We start from the raw sequence: 22,904 nt of genomic DNA, 5'->3' as shown, positions 1-22,904 counted from the left end.
GGGCCTGTCATGCTGAGCAGACCTGGACCTGGGGCTTAGATGGGCTGGCCTCTGAGACACGATTGATACTGTTAATAAAAATAATAGCAAAAAAACTAAAGATAACAATTTTTAAAAACCAGTTACTGTAGGGTTGCAATTGGCTGATGGTGACCCCATGCATGTCAGAGTAGAACTGTGCTCCACAGGGTTTTCTCCCCACCACCCACCCCATAGGGTTTTCAATGGCTGATTTTTCAGAAGACTTCCAGGCCTTTCTTCCAAGGCATCTCTGGGTGGACTCCAACCTCCAAGCTTTTGGTTAGCGGCCGAGCTCACTAACCATTTGCATCACCCAGGGACTTCAATGACAATAATAACAATCATTTATTGAGGCCTTACTCTGGGCTAAGCCTCTTTATATAGATTAAATCTTATTTAATCCTGGGTGCTAAGTCCATTCGATGGAGAAAGAAGAGTCTCTTCAATAAATGGTGCTGAGAAAATTGGATTTCCACATGCAGAAAAATGATACAGGGTCCAAGCCTCACACTGCGCACAAAACAAATTCAAAATGGGTTAAGGAGCTAAATGTCAAACTAAAACTAAAATAAAATTCTTAGAAGAACAGGCAGGGGTAACGCTATCAGACCCAGCTTTCAACAATGGATTATCTAATACAGTAACCCCAGTGACATAGTGGTTAAGAGTTACGGCTGCTAACCAAAAGGTTGATAGTTCGAATCCACCAGGCACTCTTTGGAAACCCTATGGGGCAGTTCTACTCTGTCCTATAGGGTCACTAAGAGTCAGAATTGACTCAATGGTTTTGGTTTTAGTAACAAAAGCACAAACAGCAAAAGACAAAATAAATAAGTGAGACCTCATAAAAATTAAAAATTTTGTTCATCATGAGAAATTAGTTTGCTCCATAAACCTTCATCTAAAGAACAATAAAAAAATTTAAAGCATTTTTTTGTTCGTCAAAAGACTTACCAAAAAAGTGACAAGACGAGCTACCAACTGGGAGAATAAGAAACCCTATATCCGCCAAGAATCTAATAACATATATATATATATATATATATATATATATATATATATATATATCTTTGACAACTTAGCAATAAAAAGACAAATAACCCAATCATAAAATGATCAAAGGACTTGAATAGACGTTTCACCAAAAAGGACATTCAAATAGCCACCAAACAAGTGAAAAGATGCTCAGCGTTATTAGCCATCAGAGAAATGCAAATCAACACAACAATGAGATAATATTTCACTCCTGCTAGGATGGCTAAGATTAAAAAAAAAAAAAGCAGAAAATAGCAAACATTGGCTAGGATGTAGCGAAACTGGAATCCTTACCCACTGCTGATAGGAATACAAAATGGTATAGCCATTTTGAAAAGAAGTGTAAAGGTTTCTCGAAAAACTAAAAAATAGAACTACCATATGACCCAGCAATTCCACTCCTAGGTATATACCTACACCAAAGACTTGAAACCAAAGACTCAAAAAGAGATGTGTACACCAACGTTCATTGAAGCACTATGCACAGTAACCAAAAGGCGGAAACAACCTAAATGCCCATCAACGGATGGATTAACAAAATGGAGTACATACCTACAATGGAATACAACTCAGCCAATAGGAGAAATGAAGTCTTGATATATCAAGTATGGTTGGAGCTTGGAGACATTATGCTGCGCGAAATAAGCCAGTCACAAAAGGATAAATATTGTACGACCTCACTTATATAAAAAGACAAGAAAAGGCAAATGTATAGAGAACAAAGTTTATTAGTGGTTACCAGGGGCAGGAAGGATGGGAAAAAGGGGGGTTAACAGTGAGAAAAAATTGCATTGATTAAGGGTAGGGTTGCACAGCCAATTATTGTAATTTCTGCCAGTAAGTTGTACGCTTATAAAAAGTTGAATTGGCAAAGGTTGTGTGACAGATACATTTACAACAACAACAAAAAACAGAGTAGATAGCTACTGAGGCTGCTTATGTACAACCAAAAACTTCATGGGATTTGGCTCCCTGGTTTGGAGGTTTAGGATCATGGTTTCATGGGACATGCCAGTTAACTGGCCTAAGGACGTGTTTAGTGCTTCTGTTCTACCTCCTAGTTCGTTGTGTAGTGCCTGGGGTCTTAAAAGCTTGAGAGCAGCCATCCAAGGCACAAGAATTGGTCTCTATTCACCTGGAGCAACAGAGGAAGAAGGAGAGTAAGGAATAGGAGGAGGATATGGAATGTGTGGATAATTGTCTCCATGAACAGCTGCCTCCTTTACCATGAGACCAGAAGAACTGGGAGGTGTCCAGCTACCATTACTGAACTTTTTGATCAAAGATTTCATAGAAGAATCCTGATCAAAAGGGAGAAAATACAGAACAGAATTTCACATTCTCATGGACTCTAGACTTTCCAGAGCCACGGATGGTAGATGAACCCCTGAAACTATTGCCCTGAGATCATCTTTAAACCTTAAACCAAAAATATCCCCTGATGTTATCTTAAAACCAAAACAATAGTTTAGTAACTAGTAAAAAAAGGTCTGCCATGAGCATTATGCTCTTTTAAGAGCTATCATTATGGTATCAAAGTGACAACAGCAACTCAAAAGATCAGATAGGAATCTTAGGGAGCAGTGAGTTTATGTTAATGAGGGAGGAACAGCTCAGAAAAGGAGGGTGAGTGGTTGCATAACTCAAAGAAGGTAATCAATGTCATTAAATTGTATGTTCAGAAACTTGAATTGGTATATGCTTTGCTGTGTGTGTTCTCAACAGCAGCAACAAATCTTATTTAATCCTCAAAACAGGTACTATTACTGCCCTTATTTTACAGATGGGGAAACTAAGGCACAGAGAGGTTAAATGACTTGCCCATGGTCACACAGCTAACAAGTGGCAGAGCTGGTATGTGAGCCCGGGCAGTCTAGCTCCAGAACCTGCGCCCTGCAACACCTCATAAAAAGCTATTTGCATCCAGAAATGTGCATAGGGCAGAAGATCCCCCTGGAAAAAAAAGAGATCGGGCTCCATTTCCCTTTCTGTGGCATTTAAGCTCATTAAAACCTGTCTGGTGGACTGCAGTGGGGCCCCGAGAGCCCACCTCAGACAGTTGCCCTAAGACCAAGAGGGGACAGCTGCATCAGGACAAGAGAGAAACAGCCAGCTGTATAAACAGTGCTGGCTTTTCCACCTGCCATTCACTCTGCAAGCAGAGTTCCAGAGGCATAGGCCTCTCCAAGCTGAGCTGCTTGCCCACAAACAGGTGACCACAGCATTCTCAGGTGCCAAGGCCTCTGAGCACAGGCAGACATCACCCTCTGGTGTGCAGCCTGGGAAAGGCGCTGGTCTCAGGAGTATTTGTCTCCAATATGACCAGACAGGGTCACGGGCAATGATAATTCTCTGTGACTGGGGTTTAGAACCCATACCCTCATGCTCTCCAGGGGAAATTCAATCCCATCCAATCATCACATAGCTGGGTCACTGGGGCCCAGCTTACCCACTGGAGGAGAAAGGGGCGTCTCTCTCCTACTCTGAGGATGCTCCATGGCCCTAGCTGCTGGTCTACATGGCATTCGGGGGCCTCAAGAGCACTGGAGAAGTGCCCCTGGCAAGGACTGGATTCCAATCCTTGGAATGTGAAGGTTTGGAGTCACTGCAATTTGGGGGTTAAAGGAAAAGGGGCCCCTGACATAGGCTGGTGAATCTGAGACAATTTCCAAGCACTGGGCTAGGGCCCTGGGCCAGGGCCCTGGGCCAGGGTCCAGTCTGGCTCTCCCCAGGAGGCAGGTGGGAGGGACCAGCAAGTGCTTCCAGAGCAGGCTGGCTGAGACCCCAACCCTATGCAGGCAGGCAGAGGTCACTGAGTGAGGCCAGAATGGGAATCCCCACCCCAACCCCAACCCTCTCCCACCCTTGGTCTTACTCAGTCTTCACAAAGTTTCTGGGGTAGACAGGACTGGAGCCACTCATCCTCATGTCACAGATGTAGAAATCAAGGGTCAGTGAGGAAGAGCAGGCCCAAGGTCATTCATTCGGTGAGACTCAGAGCCAGGCCTTGAAACTGGGCCTCCTGACTCCTGGGCCAGTGCTCTGCCTGTAAGCCAGGCCAGCTGGGCCTGTGGCGCCAGGGCAAAGTTCAGTGCCCCCAGGTGGGGTTAGACCTGCCCCAAAACAGAACATCAGGGGGAGGCAGAGCCGTGTCCTGCCTTCTCTGGGCCTAGGGAGGCCACACGGGTGGGATCATCTCTCTGGAGGGCACAGTGGTCTCAGGTGTCCAGCAGCAGGTAGGCTACCTTCTCCAGTGGGAGCTGGGGACCTTGGGGCTGCAGGCAGTCAGAGAGGCCTGGGTTGAAGCCGAAAGGATCCAGACTACTGCACCACCTGGGAGGAACTGAAGGCATCCATCTCCGTCCCTGCCTCCGCCTCTGCCTCCGCCTCTGTGCGGCACCTCTGGGTGCAGAACCACAGGAAAAGGAAGAAGCCTGCAAGCAAAAGGCTCGTCAGTGGGACCATCATAGGAGGAGCATGGACCTCATCCAGAATCCAAGGACCTCCTGGCTAGGGGGAAAGGAGCCCTGGTGGTGCTTGGCTGCTAACCCAAAGGTTGGTGGTTTGAACCCACCTAGCGGCTCCACAGGAGAAGGACCTGGTGATCTGCTTCCATAAAGATTACAGCCAACAAAATCCTACGGAGCAGTTCTACTCTGTCAGATAGAGTGGCTATGAGTTGGAATTGACTGGACAGCACCCAAAACAACAACAACAGGGCTCATGAGTAATTCCCAGAATCCCTTGCTGTTCGAGGCCAGAGGGATGGAGTATAGGAGTGTAAGGATCAGACCATTGCTAGCCCACAGGGTGCCTTTGTGCAAATTAGAAGGTAAAACCCCTTCCTCTGGGCAGACGTAGCCCCATCCCAGCTTGGCAAGTGGAGCTGAGGGCTGGATTTCAGCCCCCAACTCACCCCTCAGCTGCACCCTTTGCCAATGAACACCCCACCCCTGTACACGACCCCCTGGGAACTCCTCTGGGGTACCCAAAGGCCCTACCGTAGAACGAGTTAAAGATGGTGAAGAGGAAGAGCTGGGGCAGGAGGAAGATGCCAAAGGAGAAGAAAGCCAGGGCCCAGGTGGTGCCCAGCAGCACTGTGAGACCCAGCACAGTGATGGCGTCCCGGCAGGCCCGAGCACCCATTGCCTTCTCCCGCTCCCGCAGCTTGCGTAGGGCCTGCAGCACCCGGGCCAGCACCACCAGGTTGAAAAGAGATGTGAGGCCACCATAGCCCATGACCAGGACACTGTGCACCTTGGGATTCAGCAGCCAGCATCTGCAGGGGAGGAATAAAATGCCAGGGTCGGTGGGGGACCCCAAGGCTGTGGGCGAACAACAGGGCCACTTGGCCTCTGTACTGCTTCTTGAACCCAGTCTGGTCTCCTGGCTCAGGTCCCATTATTTCCATCTGATTGCACGCTTAGTAAAGTCCTAGGTACAGCTTTCCAGCCAGGCTACCAGGAAGGGGCCCACCTGCCACCTTGCCCCCTTCTGGAACACCCAAATGCCCTCCTTTCCAGCCACACCAGTCTCTCCCATGATTCCATGCCTATACCCACCTGAAAACTTCCTCTTCTCTCTACATCTGTCTAACTCTGCTCCCTTCCAAGGCCAGCCCAAATGCCAACTTGCATGATATTCTACAGGATCAATGGCCTGGGACCCTCTTTCCTGGAAACTGCCCCTTGCATCCTACCACATGGTTATCACCTAATCCCATGTCCTCACCTTCCCCACCTAGACTAGACCAGCGTGTCCCTTCCCTGAGCTGTGAATGGAGAGATTCTAGCTGCTGGTCCCCTGGGTGGGACACTGCCAGCTCATGGCTTGGTGTAGGGGTGCTCTCCATGTATGGCCCGGGGAACAGGGCAAACAGGAGGAGAACCTCACCAGGGGCCAAGGAAAGAGCCAGAGAGAAGACTAATGGTGGCCCCAGCCCTGGTCCTACACCCTCCCTAAGCCCTGGCTGCCTTCACGCCCTTTGCCTCCCAAAACACCCTCAAGACAGGTGCCACCTTCTACCAGGTAAGATACCATGTTAAATGCTTTACATGGGTAATCTCACTCAATCCGCAGGACAACCCTATGGGGCAGGCATTTTATCACTCCCATTCTACAGATGAGGAAACTGAGGCTCAGAGAGATGGAGGAATTTGCTCAGGAAGACACACTAGTAAGTTCTCCTACCAGTGGTCTGAGCCCACCACCTGCTCAGGCTCTGGCCACGGGCTCCTGCCACTGCAGTCACAGCTTTCTTTTGGGGAGTCATTCAAGTTGATGAACGTAATCATGGGCCCTTCATTTTCACTGCTAGATCATAGTTTATTGGTGACTCTACCACAATTTATTAATCCAGTGTCCTATCAGTGGGCCTTTGAGTTAGTCTCAAGCTTTTGTTCTATTGCTGTATTGCTGTTTTTGTTTAGGAAAACTAAACTATTTTTTAAAATGCAGAAGAATAAAATTCATGAAATCGGGGTAACAGTTTTCTGAGAGGGGAGGGTAGCGTGAGGAAGACTCAGGGAGAAGCTAGTTTTCAGGGTGGGGGCTCTTTAAGGTCCATACACCAACATGCTTCCTGTCTGGTGAGTGTCACTTCTATTCTTTTGTCCACATCACATATAATACAGCAGACGTCCGAAGGGTCCTAAGTCACACTTCCTCTGAGAAGCCAGCCTCAACCCTGGCAGGAACAGGAAGTAAGCCCCTTCCACTCCCTTGACTCTACTGAGGGGACCATGTAGGCCAGTGACTGGAGGTGGACTCTGGAGCCAGCCAGCCTGGAGTCATGTCCCAGCTCCACCATTAACTGGCTTGGTCGCCTTGGGCAGGGTTCTCAAGTTGTCTGTGCCTCAGTTTCCCTAACTGTAAAATAGGGCAGGCAATAGGACCTACCCCTTATTGTGAGGATTCAACAAGCCAACACACAGGTGCCTTCACAGGGTCGCCCTCAGCAATCTTGAGCTCTCCTCAGCCAAAGAAGCAAAGAGGGTGAGGGGGCAACAGTTGATGATGGTTCGATGGGGTTTATTTTGCTAGTCTATGTTCAGCTGTTAGAACTTTTTCACAATTAAAAAAAAAAATGTTTTTAATGCCCTAGGTGGTACAAACAGTTAAGCACTTGACTACTAGCCAAAAGGTTGGTGGTTTGAACCCACCCAGAGGTACCTGGGAAGACAGGCCTGGTGATCTGCTTCCCAAAGGTCACAGCCTTGAAAACCCTATGGGTCACATTTCTATTCTGCACACATGGGGTCGCCATGAGTCCCAGAAAGCAGTGGGATCTGTCCCCCACACCAGACCCCCCTAGAAGCCTCTGCTGCTTCTCCCCGTGCCCCTCCTTCCACACATGCTGAGCCAGTCCCTGGGATATTTAGTTCCCCCATCCCTCCCCACCACACTCTCTTCTCTGACTAGGAGGGTTTGAGGGGCCTGCCCCATTCACATTCCCTTCTCAGAGAATCAACCCCACCCAAGGCCTGCTGAGGTGACAGAGCCCAGGACCCAGCTGCCTCCCTCGCTGGTGTGGACACTTGACCTGGGGGTGGCAATGAGATTGGCAAGGGGTGCAGAAGGTGGTGGGTATTGGAACTGGGCAGTGTCATGTGCCAACCACAGGTCTGGAGAAGCCCGAGCCTAGGTCGGAAGGAAGGACAGTAGAGCTGGGTGCAAGCTGAGCTAGACCAAGGGGCATGAGAGCCAGAGGGTGAGGTTGGGTCATGGCAGCTGTGTGGTGCTGGGAGGTAGTAGGCCTGACTACACCTGCCCTGGCCTTCGAGGCACATGAGCAGGCCTTGGACCCTGTTCCACAGCTTCCTAGGGTTGCCCAGAGTAGAAACGATCCAGCAAAAGGGAGGTGTCAAAACCTCTGAGAAAACTCCCCCATCGAAGCCGTAGCTCCCTCTTCACCCCACAGCCAATGCCCTACCTACAGGATACCCGTATGGAGCCCCAGGTCCAAGTGGCCCTCAACCAGAGCCAAGGAGCCTGCGGTAGCCTGAGACACTCACATGGATATGTTCTGGGAGGCCGTGCCATTTTCCTGACTGATGGAGAGTGATCCGTACACTGAGCTTTTGACAGCGAGGAGGAGCAGCACCAGGACGGCAGGGACCCCTGAGGGGTGGGACAGAGGCTCAGGAGACCCTGAAAAGGGGTTGACCCTGGGTCTCTTGGGGCTGCTAAGATGGAATTCCACTGGGTAAAGGGGGTGGAGACTGTTCTGAGCCACAGCCCCTGTCATATGGCTCAGCTTCAGAGCAATTAGCCTGGCCATCTTGTGATGGCTCTACGGAGAATGGCAGTTTGGGGAGGTGGTGGCAGGAAGCTAACGGGAGAGAAAGTTTGGGAACTGGTGAGGAACAGAGATAATAAAGAAAGGGACTAGGATGGTGATGGCGGTGCCAGTGATTGTAGTAATACGGATGGGGGTAAAGACTAAGATAAGCGTGGGAATGATGATGGAGGTGGCGGTGCGGACGCAGTGAAGGTGGTAGCAGAGGTGACAGTGGTGGTGCTGCTGGTATTGGAGGTGGAGGAGGTGATGGTAGTAGCAGTGGTGCTGTTGTTGGTGGAGGTGATGGTAGTGGTGATGGTGCTCTTGGAAGTGGTGGAGGTGATGGTAATGGTGATGGTGGCACTGAAGGTAGAAGTCGTAGTGGTGATGGCAGTGGTGATGGTGCTGTTGGAGGTGGAGGTGATGGCAGTGGTGATGGTGCTGTTGAAGGTGGAGGTGGTGGAGGTGATGGCAGTGGTGATGGTGCTGTTGGAGGTGGAGGTGATGGCAGTGGTGATGGTGCTGTTGAAGGTGGAGGCGATGGCAGGGGTGATGGTGCTGTTGGAGGTGGAGGTGATGGCAGTGGTGATGGTGCTGTTAAAGGTGGAGGTGGTGGAGGTGATGGCAGTGGTGATGGTGCTGTTGGAGGTGGAGGTGATGCCACTGGTGACGGTGCTGTTGGATGTGGAGGTGATGGCAGTGGTGATGGTGCTGTTGGAGGTGGAGGCGATGGCAGGGGTGATGGTGCTGTTGGAGGTGGAAGTGATGCCAGGGGTGATGGTGCTGTTGGAGGTGGAGGTGATGGCAGTGGTGATGGTGCTGTTGGAGGTGGAGGTGATGGCAGTGGTGGTGGTGCTGTTGGACGTGGAGGTGATGGCAGTGGTGATGGTGCTGTTGGAGGTGGAGGCGATGTCAGTGGTGATGGTGCTGTTGGAGGTGGAGGTGGTGGAGGTGATGGCAGTGGTGATGGTGCTGTTACAGGTGAAGACAGTGGTGATGATAGTGGTAATGCTGGTGACAGTGGTGGTGATGATGAGAAGAGTAATATGGGAAGCAGTGGTGGAGTGCTAATGGAGATGAGGACTGCTGGTTCATAGTAGTAGTTACTATGATGATGAGAGGAAGAGGGCAGGAGGGGGTTGGTACCCTACACAGATGGAGACCTCAGGACATAAGTGGGACGCATGCTTACCCCAGCCCAGTACGCAGAGCTTGAGCACATATCGGTGGATGTAGACGTTGTAGACACGCACCAGGAGAAGGTAGAGGTTGAAGCCTTCGATGGCCATCCAGGTGAGGGAGCATAGCAGCGCATAGTGTAGGATGGCAGCCAGCACCATGCATGCTGACTCAGGCACGGCGGACATGGCCAGCATGGGGCTCAGCAGGAAGGTGACATTCAGAAGCAGCACAGAGACGTGCAGGTTCATATGGATGCATGTCACGAAGTCACCCTGCTTCCTGTGTGTGAGCATGGCCCTCCATGGCCTGGGGACATCACCCAGTAGGGCCACCCCCTGGGCTCATAGACACACAATAGCAGGGAAACTGAGGCCAAGAGGGGGCAGGGACCCAACACCGGCCACGCAGCAAGGTAGGTCTCCTGCCTCCTGGCCTCTGCCCTCCGGAGAAGCCCAACTCACTCTGGGGACCAAGTAGGAAAGAAGGGGAAGCACTGAGCAGCAGTGGTTGGACAGGCCAGCGCCGTGGCAGAGGAATACCTGGACTGGAAGTGCAGCAGGATGGTGAGCAGCGAGGCCACTATGGAGATGCTGCAGCCCACAAGGGAGATGTACGTGAGAGGTGGCAGCAACTCTGCAGGGATCGGGGCTGGGGAGAGTTGCTACAGGAGACAAAGGGGGGCTGGAGGCCAAAAGCATGGAAACTCCTCCCCAGGCTCAATCAGAAGGACCTCCCAAGACCTCAGCTCTAAGCCCTCCTTCCCCATAACAAGGCCAGGGCAGACATGGTGGCTTTTGCCCACCCAGCCCCCATCTCTGCTTCCTCTATGAGATCCTCCATTTTCTGGGGGAGCTCCCTTTCCCCACTCTATGCATGAGGGTGGCCCCATCACTTTTCCTACTGTGTGCAGGCAGGTGCACTAGGCCTGGCCTTCCTTCCTCCTGCCCACAGTGATGGGTTCAGGGATGGATACATGACATGTGCTAGGCTGGTGGGCTCAATCTGGCCGAATTGGGAAAGGGGAGCTCTCATTCCACCAGCCTGAAAGCTAGTAGGACATGAGCCTGGAAGTGCCAGCAGCCATATTATCATCCCATGGGAAGATCCTGCCTGACGGTGAAGCCAGCACAGCAAGCATAGCTGAGAGACAAAGACAGAGTACTGTCCTGGCAATATTATTTGAAACCCCTGGATCAAGCCATGCCTGAAGCTTAACCCAGCCTTTTCAGGAACATGAGCCCCTAAGTTTTCTTTTTTTGCTTAAGCCATTTGAGCTTGATTTTCTAACTCTTGCAGCAGCCTTTGCCTTGTTCCTCTGCCCTGGTTGTGGGGTCCTCTGCAGCTCTGACACCCACCCCCCCCATTCAAGCTGAACACATACATACCATGAGAACTGCAAAGTAGCTGAGGTGATTGCAGCGGCAGAGCACCTGGGCAGGTGAAGGCTGTTCTGTGCGGCAGCCCTCGGAGCTCCAGGCCCCCCAGTGTTGCTTACCGGCTCCCTTCTTCCAGAAGACACAGGTCAGAGTCTGACCTTCCTGAAGGGAGAAGAAGGGGTCACTCAAAAAGGTACAGGGGATGGACTGTGGATCAGGGTCCAGGACTTGTGGGGGCCAAAGGTGCCCAAGGCCTGCCCAATTCATACATTCCATTCCCCTGGCCATGGGGACTAGATCAGGGATGGACACGAGACTCAGCTGGACATTTAGGACTCCATTTTGGGACTCTGGTTTGGTAGGGAAGAGCCTGCTGGGAAGGGGGGAGGAAGCCCCATGCTCCAGTAGCCATCTTGCCAGAAAGTGGAAAGCCAAAGCAGGAAAGCATTGCTGAGAGATGGAAAGAGATGAGCCATGATGACATTGTATCAGTCCCTGGATCCAGCCGTGCCTGAAGTTAGACAACCCCTGGACACTTTAGGTAGTTGAGTCAATAAATTATCTTCTGGGCTTAAGCTGCCTTGAGTTGGTTTTCTATTACTTGCAACTGGAAGAATCCTGACTAATGCAGTAAGCAAAAGCTTCTCTCTCTCAGTGTGGGCAGGGATTATTTCTTAAAAAAAAAAAAAAACTTAGGCAGGAATATTCAAAGTGTGATGGATTTTAAAATCTTCAAAACCTTTCATTGATTGTAAGTGTGTTTTCAAGATGGCTCCATGGATTTGAGCTTGGTCAAACCAATATTCAGAAGGGCAGAAGTGGGCTGAGAATGGCGGCACCCCGGATGGTACCAGGCTTTGGTGGTGCCAGAAGCTGATGTTGATCGGCTCTCTGAGGTTGTCCACGTGGTCGTGGCCCAGCTGGGCCCCCAGGACACAGTTATTAAGCAGAGATGAGTTGGTGTCATCCTGGAAGGGCAGTGGAAAGAAGGGCTGACTGAAGGGGACACACGGAAACCCTGGATGAGGTCTGAGAGCCGCCCTTCCCCAGTGCCTCCTTCTGGGATGAGAACACAAAGCATGCCTCTCATTTGTACAGCGTGGGCCAGCCTCCAGGCCTTTGCACACGCTGTTTCTGCCACCTGGAAAGCTCCGCTCTCAGGACCCCTGCTCTACCTCCCAGTTGTTTAATGTATTCCAGCCTTATACCCTCCACCTCACCACCACCCTCACTCACTTTCAAAGCCAGGGTGAAAAGACATCTTCTCCAGAAGCCCTCCTGGACTGCATGTTGGGAACACCACCAACCCCACCCAAACTGGTCTACCACTTTGCTTTTCTATGAGCTAAAATTAAGTCTCTAAGGTCCTACTCTAAATATTGAGATAAACAGCTCTCTAAGGGCAAGGACCTTGTCACCTTCTTGTCTGCCCTCCTCCCCCTCCCCCCACACACACACCCAGGGACAGGCACATAGAAAGTTCTTTAGGCCTTATTTGCAGATTGTAATCATGCTAACCAAAAAGTTGGCAGTTCGAATCCACCTGCTGCTCCTTGGAAACTATGGGGCAGTTCTACCCTGCCACACAGGGTCGCTGTGAGTCAGAATCAACTCAATGGCAGCAGGACGGACAATCATGCCACCCAACCAGTGGCTGGCCCAGGCTGCCCAGGGAGTAATCTCTAGCCCCTGACTCTCTTGGGGCTGGCTCCCTACCCAGAGGTCAGGCGGTGGCATGGATGCCTGCACTGCCCACAGGCCCCACCATGGGTGCTGACCTGGAAGAAGAAGGAGGTGTAGAAGTAGACACAGATGAGACGCAGCTCCTTGCGATGGATCTGGCAGGCCTCTCGGGTCAGCTCAGCTGGGAACTGCATTGCATGGGAGGCCCAAGCCTAGGGAGCGCCATGCACAGGCTAAGCCTGGCCTTCAAGGTCTCCTGATGTGATCCCACCTTCTCAGCCCCCACTCCCCATGGACCCTTCTCAACCTTGCCCTGGACACTTCCCTCCCCGGAACCTCCGCCTGCAGAACTGTCTCCTGCCAGGCTGCATCTTCTGCTGAACCACCTACAGTCCCAGGCTTGCCCTCCACACTTCTTGGGTCTTGAATTTGGGTCATTTACCCCAACCAACAGCCCCCCCCCACCCCAATGTCTCCACATCCCAGCATCCCGCATGGGTTAGGTACCACACACGGGTCCTCACAGGTCCTCAAAGGGGCCAGGACTCCTTGGCCTGCCCACTGCTGCCTCCCCCAGGGCCCTGCTCTCTACCCGAAACTGCCCTTGAGGGGCCACAAAGCCCCTCCCTTCCCTTTGTTCACGCAGGGAATCGCAGCCCCATTTTACAGAGGAGACCACTCCCAGCTAGTCTGGGCAGAGCCTGGACTCCAGGGGTAAGGGAAGAGCCTGGGCAAAGTCCAGAGTTTAACCCCCTGGAGGATTCTGGGGCTGGAGGCAGCTGGCCATCCCACATCCTCAGCCTCATCTGACCTGAGGGACCTTCTCCATAGTGGCACCGCTCAGCAAGAGGCCAGAGAAGTCGCAGCCCAGCTTGAAGGCCAGAGCCTGGATAGTGGCCTGAGACGTCTGCTCGGTCAGGTTGTGGCCCTCAAAGGTGCTGTTCAACAGGTTATACTCCAGGTTGTGGATATATTCAGGGGCAGGGAGGCTGGTCAGAGAAAGCAGAGTCCAGAATGGGGAATGGAGGCGACAGAGGGCTCTAGACAGCCTTGGGGAGAAGGGGGCACACTAAACCCCTGTCACTCCTGACCTTTGCGCACACAGTTCCCTTCACCTGGCTGATCCTGACCTCCCCACCCCACCCATCCCCTTCTCCCAGTGAAGTCTGTCAGGTCCCAGTTTGTCCTCACCTGCTCAGTGAAGCCTTCCCTGACTGCTCTCCCCACCCCTCCCCCTCAACGAGTGAAGTGCTTCCCCAGCTGAAGTTCTTCTCTCTGGTCAGGCATTGGAGTTGCTCAGCCTTTGAGTCACAGACTCTGGAGAACCCAGCCAGAGTCTTGGAGGCCCTTCCCAGGAAAAGGCACAGAGACGTGCCTTCTGCACGTCCCCTCCCCCCAGAAGATAAGCTGATGAGGGCAGGAGTACATCCATCCTGCATTGCCAGACCCTAGCGCCAGGCACACAGTAGCTATTCAATAAATGCGTGTTGAATAAATGAAGGGGTTAATTGTCTACACTGGACCCATACGGGGCCACCGATTCAAGGTGCAGGCTGGGGTGGGAGGCAGGGCTGACTTTAAGTGAGCAGGGAGGGACACCCAACTCACTGAGCAGGAGGTACGTTCCGTCCCTTGGAGTTGAGTCCTTTGGGGTTGGCCACCATCTCCATTTCCTCCAACAAGCTCCGGAGTTTCCATGAAGCCTCTGTTGGGAGCAAAAGTCAAACCTCTACCTCAGCCTCCGTCCTCAGACGCCCCAGCCCCATGACCTATTGACTCCTAGTTCACCGCTGCTGCTGCCCCTCAGGAGGTCTACGTAGCCCCCTTTCCATCTTCTTTGATTTGAAGCTTCCACCTTTCACATCACAGCCATGGGGCTGGGCTAGGACGGCCCCTCAGTTAAGGGAGGCCCCTTACCTGCTGTCCCGCTCTGGAAAGTCACAAGGCAGAGGCAAAGGAGAAGGGCTGCACAGTGATCCATCCCCTGTACTCAGATGTCTGCCAAGAACTGGCTCCCGCCTGAGAAAAAGTGCATACCATCATCATTAAGGTAAAACAGCGGCCTCTACATTGAGTTGATGTTATTGGTCGTGGAATGATCTGGAAAAGGATCGCAAGAATGGCTGCAAAACTTGAAGAATGTAATCAATGTCACTCAATTATACATGTAGAAATGCTGGAGATGTGCGTTTTGTTATGTATATTTTCAACACAATATTTTTTAAAAAGAGATCGACCTCTAATTTCCAGGCATCTGGCATGTCAGAGGGTAGGACTTGCAGCATCTTATTTGATCCTCACTCTACCTACATTCCACAGATGAGGAAACTGAGGCTCATGTCTCTGTGACTCCAGAATCTTTGGCCACCAAGCAATGCCTGCCATTAGCAGCTCTGCCTGATACATCTGCCCACCCGCCAAACATGGTCTTTCCAGGGCCTTCCCCAGGTCCTGGCCACACCCAGGAGGAAGCTACTTGGGAGTAAACAGCGTGTAACCCTGTCCAGCCCTGTCATTAACTCGCTTGGGCAAGGATCTGTCCCTCTCTGACCTCACCTAGGTTTTGAAATGAACTGATAAGCTCCTGTTTAAATATAGTAAATTCATGTCTACCCGCGGAAGCATCACCGAAATGACAGTGAATGAATAAAATAGGCACAAAGCCACAAAGAGCAATGGGAAGGGAGACAACAGCAGATGGGACAATTCAATAGCCTTACGCAAAAAAAAAAGAAAACTTGGAACCTTGAAGCATATACAAAATCTAAATCAAAATAAATCATAGAAAAAAAATTAAAAAATAAATCATAGATCTAACTATCAAACCCTAAAACTATAAAACTTCCAAAAGCAAACAAAGGGGACAATCTTCCTGACCTTGGGTGAGGCAAAGATTTCTTAGAAACATCATCAAAAACACGATCTATAAAAGAAAAACTTGATAAATTGGGCTTCATCAAAATTAAAAACTTCTCTTCGAAAGTCACTGCTAAGAGCATGAGAAGACAAGCCACAGACTGGGAGGAAATAACTGCAATATACATAGTGAAACCTGTGAGAGACAGAACTTGACAGACTGCCTGTTTTCTGGTTTTCACAAGTTTTCTGCCTTTGACAGGATGCAGTCTTGCAGAAAATATTTGAGTTTTCCTTTTCTGGAAGTTTCCACCTTCCACAGGTTCCAACTTTTGCAAGTTTAACTGTATCTGATAAAGGACTTGTATTTAGACTATATAAAGAAGTCTTAGAATTTAATAGACAAATAGTCCAACAAAAAATGGGAAATGATTTGAATAGTCACTGCACTCAAGAAGATACACAGATCACAAATAAACACATGAAAAGATGCTCAGTATCACTAGTCATCAGGGAAAGGCAATAAGAATCACAATAAGATATGACAACATACCAAGAATGGTTAAAATTAGAATGACTGACAATACCAAGTGTTGCTGAGGATACAGAGCAGCTGAAGCCCTCATACATTGCTGGAAAGGGTGCAAATGGGGCAGCCACTTTGAAAACAGTTGGCGGTGTCTTTTAAAGTTAAACATAAACATACACATAAACAAAACACCAGCAGTCCAACTTCTAGGTATTTACCCTAGAAAGGTGAAAACACGATGCCCACACAAACACCAGTATGCAAATGTTCATAGCAGCTTTATTCACAATAGCCAAAAACTAAAAACTATGCAAATATCCATCAAGTGGTAATAGATTAAAAAAAAAAAAAAAAAACCCTGGGGTATACCGTTACAAAGAAATATATATGTGGGGGGGGGGTGTATAATTTCCCATTTTGTACAAAAAAGCATACTTTACTTTTTTCACTTGAAAACACATCCTGGAGAGCTTTCTGTGACAGTACCTAGAGAACATCTTCTTTCTCTTTTCTAATCGCATAGTTTAACACTGTGGGGACAAGCCATGATGTATTTAACCTGTTCCCTCTTTGTTTTTTTTTCTCTTTGTAGCCATTTGTTTTCCTTCCAGTGCAGCCATACCTGTAGCTCCTCCTACCTGTACCAGCTCATCATTTGCCCATTTTAATACTGGGCTAGGCTTTTTCTTATCAATTTCTGGAAACTCTTTACATAATAGGGAAATTAGCTCTTTATCTGTTACATGAGTTGCAAATATTTTTCCTAGTTTGTCATTTGCCTTTTAACATTGCATATGGTCTTTTCTGCCATGTAGATTTTTTTTTGAAAATTTTTATATTTTTATATTTGATTTTTATATCTATGTATACATGACTATATATTTGTCAAAACTCATCAAACTACTCTTTAAAAGGGTGAATTTTATTGTATGAAATTATACCTCTATACACTTGGCTTTAGAAAATCAAACCAGAAAACATTGAGAAGATGAAGAAGGGAAAATGGAAAGGGAAGAGGGGAGGAAGAGAGTTATTTATTTATTTATTTGGCTAATTTTCAAATAAAAGCTGTGTTTCCACCCCTTTCCCAGGACCAAACATCCATCTTCACTTCTGCTTGCCACCTCCAATGTCCCTCTCCCTGTCCCTCACAGAGGCCACCATGCACTCTTACCCCGCACCCTCAGCCATCACATTCCCCAGCCTGCAAGTCGTTATTTGGAGCCCTTCAGGAAACAGGACTCCCTTACCTGACTTCCCAGATAGGTCCAAGTGACTGGAAGGGAACTGAATGCCACCCAAGAGAAGGAGTTTGCTTGGTGTTCTCCAGCAGGCCAGTGGGCAACTGGGACTCAAAAGGTTCAGACTCCAAGTCCAGTGCTCTCCCCACTCCACGCCGCAAACTCCCAAAGATGGTTGTGTAGCTGAGTTCCTGTGTGGACAAGTAAGACTAATTTTAGGCCAATAGAGAGATGAGGAGACATGTGGGGCTCAGAACAGAGCCTTTGGAAGCTGTGAGTCTGATAACCAACTCCGCTATTCAATTTCATGTAATTATCAGTACTTTTTTTTTATAATAAAAATTGTATGTAATTATCAGTATTTTCTCATTTGGCTTCTGGGTATTGAGTCATAGCTAGAAAGGCCTTCCCCACTCCAATGTGATGAAGGAACTCTCCTGTTTTTCTTCTAGTACTTTTATGGTTTCATTTTTTTGTACTGGAATCTCCTTCCCCCCCCCCCATAGTCACCCATTGTCCTAACAACAATAATATATATTTTCCCCCTCAAGAGAATAGCAACTTGGGAGTCACAGAAAGCTCAGTTTTTATTTCTTTGACTATTCGGTAATTTTTTTAGCTGTGTTACCTTAGGTGACTCACTTACCCTCTAGGAACCTCAAAGAGGTTTGAGGAGGGAAAGGAAGCCACAGAATGAAATGCCTCAGGTGAGAAAACTGAGGCTCAATAAGGAGGACCAGTTATTGCAGAAAGGACCTCAGGCCATCTTGTCTACCCTCTCAATATATGGACAGGGAAACTGAGGCCCAGACAGGGGTATAGATTTGACCTCCAGGGTCTGGGCCCTGACACTGAGTCCCCAGACCCTCTGGTCACACTGGTCCCAGGAAGGCACAGAGGGAAGAGGAGACTGACCCTACCACCCAGCTGGGGAAATCAAGGTCAAAGAAGAAGTGACACCTTCTCTAGGTGCCCCAAATAGAAGCTGTGGTTTCCACCCCTTTCCTAGGACCAAACATCCATCTTCACTTCTGCTTGCGACCTCCAGCACCCCTCTCCCCAACCCTCAGAGAGGCCACCATGTGCTCTTACCCCACACCCTCAGCCACCACATTCCCCAGCCTGCAAGTTGTTATTTGGGGCCTTCCAGGAAACGGGACTCCCTTACCTGACTTTCAAGATATGTCCAAGTAACCACGGGGAAACTGAATGTCATGCAAGAGAAGGAGTTTGCTTGACGTTCTCCAGCAGGCCAGTGGGCAACTGGGACTCAAAAAGTTCAGACTCCAAGTCCAGTGCCACTCCACGCTGCAACCTTCCAAAGCTGGTTGGGTAGCTGAGTTCCTGTATGGACAAGTAACACTCATTTTAGGCCAACAGAGAGATGAGGAGACATGTGGGGCTCAGAACAGAGCCTTTGGAAGCTGTGAGTTTGATGACTAACTCTGGTATTCAGTGCCTGGGCGGTGTGATGTTGGGCAAGGAACTTGACCTCTCTGGGCCTCAGTTTTCTCACCTGTAAAAGGAGGCCAGGGAGACCTATTTCCCAGGGAGAGAGACTAAGATGATTACGTATTACCACAATCCACACTCCTGGAAATCAAAGTCTGATTCAAAGTCCCCCACAGGGAACATACCTGAGCACAGGCCCTCCTACTTGCCCACACCAAACACCTGCCCTTGCCAACCACATCCCTGAACCCCAGCCTCTGACCTCACCAAGACCTGGGTGATGAGTGAATCTGTGGTTTCTACAGGAAAGTCCTGAGAGAGGTTGTCTTAGGCTTCTAGTGTTGCAATAACAGAAATACCACAAGTGGATGGCTTTAACAAACAGATCTTTATTCTGTCACAGTTTAGGAGGCTAGAAGTCCAAATTCAGGGTGCCAGTTCCCAGAGAAGGCTTTCTATCTCTGTGGGCTCTGGGGGAAGGACCTTGTCATCAATCTTTACCTGGTCTAGAAGCCTCTGAGCACAGGGACGCTGGGGTCCAAAGGACACACTCCACTCCCAGTGCTTCTTTCTCGGTGGCATGAGGTCCCTCTGTCTCTCTGCTTGATTCTCTCTTTAATATCTCGAAAGAGATTGACTCAAAATAGGAGCTAATCCTGTAGATTGAGTCCTGCCTCATTAACATAACTGCCTCTAATCCTGTCTCATTAACATCATAGAGGTTAGGATTTACAACACATAGGATCACAAAATGGTGGACAACCGCACAATACTGGGAATCATGGCCTAGCCAAGTTGACGCACATTTTGGGGAGACACAATTCAATCCACAACATAGGTACTATTATTTGTAGCCCATTTCACAGATAGGGAAAATAAGGCCCAACAGGGAGCCTGTGACCAAGCCAGCACCAGGGCCCTTTTCCTCTGACATGCTGGCCCCAGGCTGCAGCCCAGGATGCTCTCTGGAGGATTACACCCACCCTGATTTGCCAAGCACAGGCTCTGTACCATGCTCTTGCCACCCGCCCAAGGCTCACGTTCCTGGACGAGCCCCATTTTATAGATGAGAAAACTGAGGTCCAAAAAAGAAAAATCAAGTAACTTGCTCCAGGTCACACAAGGTAGCTAAGATCTGAACCCAAAGCCTAATGTCTTAAAAAAAGCTACTCCTTAATCTCAAATTCACATCTTCCAAAATTTCTCTTTCAAAAACAAACTCTACATTCCCCAAGAGTTGGAGTTATCATGGCGGTGGGTGGGTCCCCAGCTTGCTGCTCCTGAGCTGTTGCCAGGCCTGTGCCTGCCTGGGCAGGGGAAGCTCAGTGCCCGTGGGGGATGTGCAGTTAAGGACAGAGAGCTGACCTGTGAAGCTGCTGCTGCTCCTTGGCGGTCGTGTTGCTGCTGTCTGCAGGAAGAGTGAGAAGTAGAAGCCTCTGAGCTGTGGGCAGCCTCTGCTCTGCTTACCGACGGCCGCATGCTCACGTCATCTCTCTGATCTGTTCACCCCATGGCCACACGCCCCCTTCACTTCTCTGATTTACTCACCCCACGCCTGCATGCACACCCACTTCACTTCTTCTTTCACTCAGCCCCTTTGCTTCCTCTGAGCTGAGAGCTGCTCCAGCCTTGGCCCTGGTCACCACCCTGAAGCACTTCAGGGGGGCAGCTGCACCAACACAGGGGTGCTTGGTGTCAGTGGGGTAGAGGGAGGCAGACTGGGCAACACAGCACCCTGCAGGGTTCATACCCACCTCAGCTCAGTGCCCTTGGGCAAGAGATGTCATCTTTAGGGCTAGGCTTCCCCGTCTGTAGAACAAGGACAATGATCCTTGCCTGGCCTGACAATCAATGGGGAAGAACAACGATGATGGCAGGGACCTCAGGCAACAGGGGACTCCAGTCAAGCTGACTGGCTTCAGATGCCAGAGCTACCAAAGGCACTCACTGGTGACTGTGGCAGGTGACTCAGCTCTCTGCGCCTCAGTTTCCCCTCTGTAACATGGAGATAATAACAGCACCATCTCATGGGGCAGTTGTTAGTTGCCACCGACTCACGGCGACCCCATGTATGCAGAGTAAAACTGCTCCATAGGATTTTCAAGGCGGGGACCTTTCAGAAACAGATTGCCAGGCCTTACTTCTGAGTCACCTCTGGGTCGGTTCAAACCACCAAACTTCCGGCTAGTAGTTGAGTGCTTAACTGTTTGCACCACCCAGGAACCCCAGGCTGTGGGTTAGTGGGGTGTTTATACAAGGTAATGCTGGCAAAGTCACTGGAAGTGCTGGGTGAAGCTGTCACATGTCACAGATGGACAGAAGTCTGACCCAGAGCGACTCAGCCAGCTGGCTGGCGGCAGAGCTCTCTCAGGAAGCATCTAGCTTGAAGCAAAGCTCAGAAGGTAAGGCCAGAAGAAATGTGGGGCAACGAGACTAGACAGCTTCTCCTTGGACCTGCAGTCCCAACAAGCCTGTCCCACACAAGCCACGCCCTCTGCGGAACCCTAAGGGAAACAGGCCTGGTGTCCATGATGTGTGTTGGTGGAAGGGAGACCGGGTGCTCATCTGGGCCCCAGGGAAAACTCTGTTTCAGGAATGTGATCTTCTACCCCCAGGGGTGAGATGGGGGTACAAACAAAACCCAAGCATGCTCCAACATGGCCCCCTTCTCTCTGCCCCCACCCCAAGGCCCTTCCAGGATCAGCCCAAGGCCAGCCCTGCATCTAGCACAGGTGGCCTCTGCAAGGAGGAGAAAGATGGCCTGCTGTTTAGAAGAAAGAGAGATTTCTGGGAAGCCAGACCCAAGCCTCCCATCGCAGCTGCAGCATGAGGTCTTTGCAGGAACACCGGCACAGCCCTCAGTTTTGTTTTTCTGTGGTCATGACCCAGACTTTAACCTCTAGGTTCTTCTTTTCTGAGGCTTCCTGGCCACCTCTAAGTTTACAACACCAGTCTTCCTCCTCACACTGGATGGGAGCCAAGGCAGCCACTCTCAAGGTCCTGGAGGAGGCCCTGACCACTGCGCAGCCCCTCCATTTTCCAACCTGGATCTGTATGGGCCTCACCGTGTCCTGCCTTAGTTGGAAGGGGGATGGTTACCCGTCCCTGTCCTTTAGATTCTAGAACTCACTGTCAAGACACTTCCCTGCTCAAAGGCCAGCAGTGCCTCCCCTTCACTTCTCTGCTTTTCATGATCTAGCCCCACCCAACTTCTGCTTCAACCCAGGTCTGCATGAGTTGACACGGTTGATGGGTTCTTGCCTTATTCATACTCTCCTCTCTGCTCTGTCCCAGCTGCACCTGGACAGCCTCCAGCTCCTCTCCATCCTTCTGGAAGGCTTCCCTGCCTCCTACTCCCCTGCAAACATTCTGGATGCCTAAGCTTCAGAAGACATGTGTCTCTTCCTCAGTCTCCCAGGCAGGGAGGAGGAGAGCAAACCCCCTCCCAGTCCCCACCCTGGGAAGGCCACACACCATCCCTAGGGAAGTTCTCCCCATATGGGGGCTACTTGCCCTGGCGATCTGCAAGATGACTGTGGGTGGGTGTGACCCTACAGGACATTAAATAAACCAAGTCACACCATGAAAAAAATTAATTACTTAAGTTTCTCTCAATCCCGGTTGCATCCAGGAGAAGCCTCGGTTGGGCTAAGTTTTCTTTATCAGTTGCCGTCGATTCTGACTCATGGTGACCCCATGTGTGTCTGATAGAACTGTGCTCTATCTAAGGTTTTCAATGCTGTGACCTTTCAGACACAGAAAACCATGCCTTTCTCCCAAGGCACCTCTGGGTAGGTTCAAACCACCAACCTTTCAGCTAGTAGTTGAGGGCTTAACGGTGACAATGGTAAAATTGAGAGAGTCAGATCTGGGGCTCTGAGACCTCCCAGTTGTGTGACCCTGGGCCTGTCACTTGATCTCTGGTCCTCACTTTCCTACTATGAGATGGTAGCAATAATAACACCACACTCATAGGGTAACTGTAAGACTCAGACAACTCGCATGAACCACCAAGCCTAGGGTCAGCCCCCATCTGGGCTCCATGAGTCTGTGGGCTCCCCCGTCCACCCCTCCCACAAGAAATGCCCTCCCAAAAGCCAAAACCAAACCCGTCGCCGTCGAGTCCATTCTGGCTCATAGTGACCCAGTAGGACAGAGTAGAACTGCCCCGCAGGGTTTCCAAAGAGCACCTGGTGGATTCCAACTGCCAACCTTTTGGATAGCAGCCATAGCTCTTAACCACTATGCCA

General features: G+C 50.1%; 1 protein-coding gene across 2 annotated transcripts; it reads right to left on the bottom strand.

The window, feature by feature from the left end:
• Positions 1-3,921: 3,921 nt before the first annotated feature.
• ADGRG5 (adhesion G protein-coupled receptor G5) lies at positions 3,922-20,116 on the bottom strand. 2 transcript variants are annotated; one of them, XM_049864495.1, is made up of 14 exons: positions 20,020-20,116; positions 18,371-18,546; positions 17,212-17,393; positions 14,494-14,595; positions 14,185-14,281; positions 13,388-13,565; positions 12,672-12,788; positions 11,745-11,861; positions 10,903-11,055; positions 10,057-10,178; positions 9,528-9,796; positions 8,070-8,175; positions 5,058-5,335; positions 3,922-4,490 (listed from the first exon to the last, which is right to left on the bottom strand). In XM_049864495.1, the coding sequence occupies exons 4-14, from the start codon at positions 14,555-14,557 to the stop codon at positions 4,378-4,380; spliced, it is 1,614 nt and encodes a 537-aa protein (XP_049720452.1). In that variant the 5' UTR covers positions 14,558-14,595; positions 17,212-17,393; positions 18,371-18,546; positions 20,020-20,116; the 3' UTR covers positions 3,922-4,377. The 2 variants fall into 2 exon arrangements, with proteins under 2 accessions (XP_049720452.1, XP_049720453.1); XM_049864496.1 differs by lacking the exon at positions 20,020-20,116 and adding an exon at positions 19,156-19,188.
• Positions 20,117-22,904: the final 2,788 nt, after the last annotated feature.

Source organism: Elephas maximus, chromosome 21 (assembly GCF_024166365.1).
Source record: "Elephas maximus indicus isolate mEleMax1 chromosome 21, mEleMax1 primary haplotype, whole genome shotgun sequence".
NCBI lineage: Eukaryota > Metazoa > Chordata > Mammalia > Proboscidea > Elephantidae > Elephas > Elephas maximus.
Note: the sequence above shows the minus strand (reverse complement) of the source record. Positions and strands in the feature narration are given on the sequence as shown.

Excerpts from the sequence above, each read along its gene's own strand:
- ADGRG5 (XM_049864495.1), bottom strand. The coding sequence starts at position 14,557 with ATGGATCACTGTGCAGCCCTTCTCCTTTGCCTCTGCCTTGTGACTTTC. Across the intron at positions 14,282-14,493 it reads TTTCCAGAGCGGGACAGCAG|AGGCTTCATGGAAACTCCGG; the intron begins GTAAGGGGCCTC and ends TGCTCCCAACAG. Across the intron at positions 4,491-5,057 it reads CATCTTTAACTCGTTCTACG|GCTTCTTCCTTTTCCTGTGG; the intron begins GTAGGGCCTTTG and ends TTTTGCTTGCAG.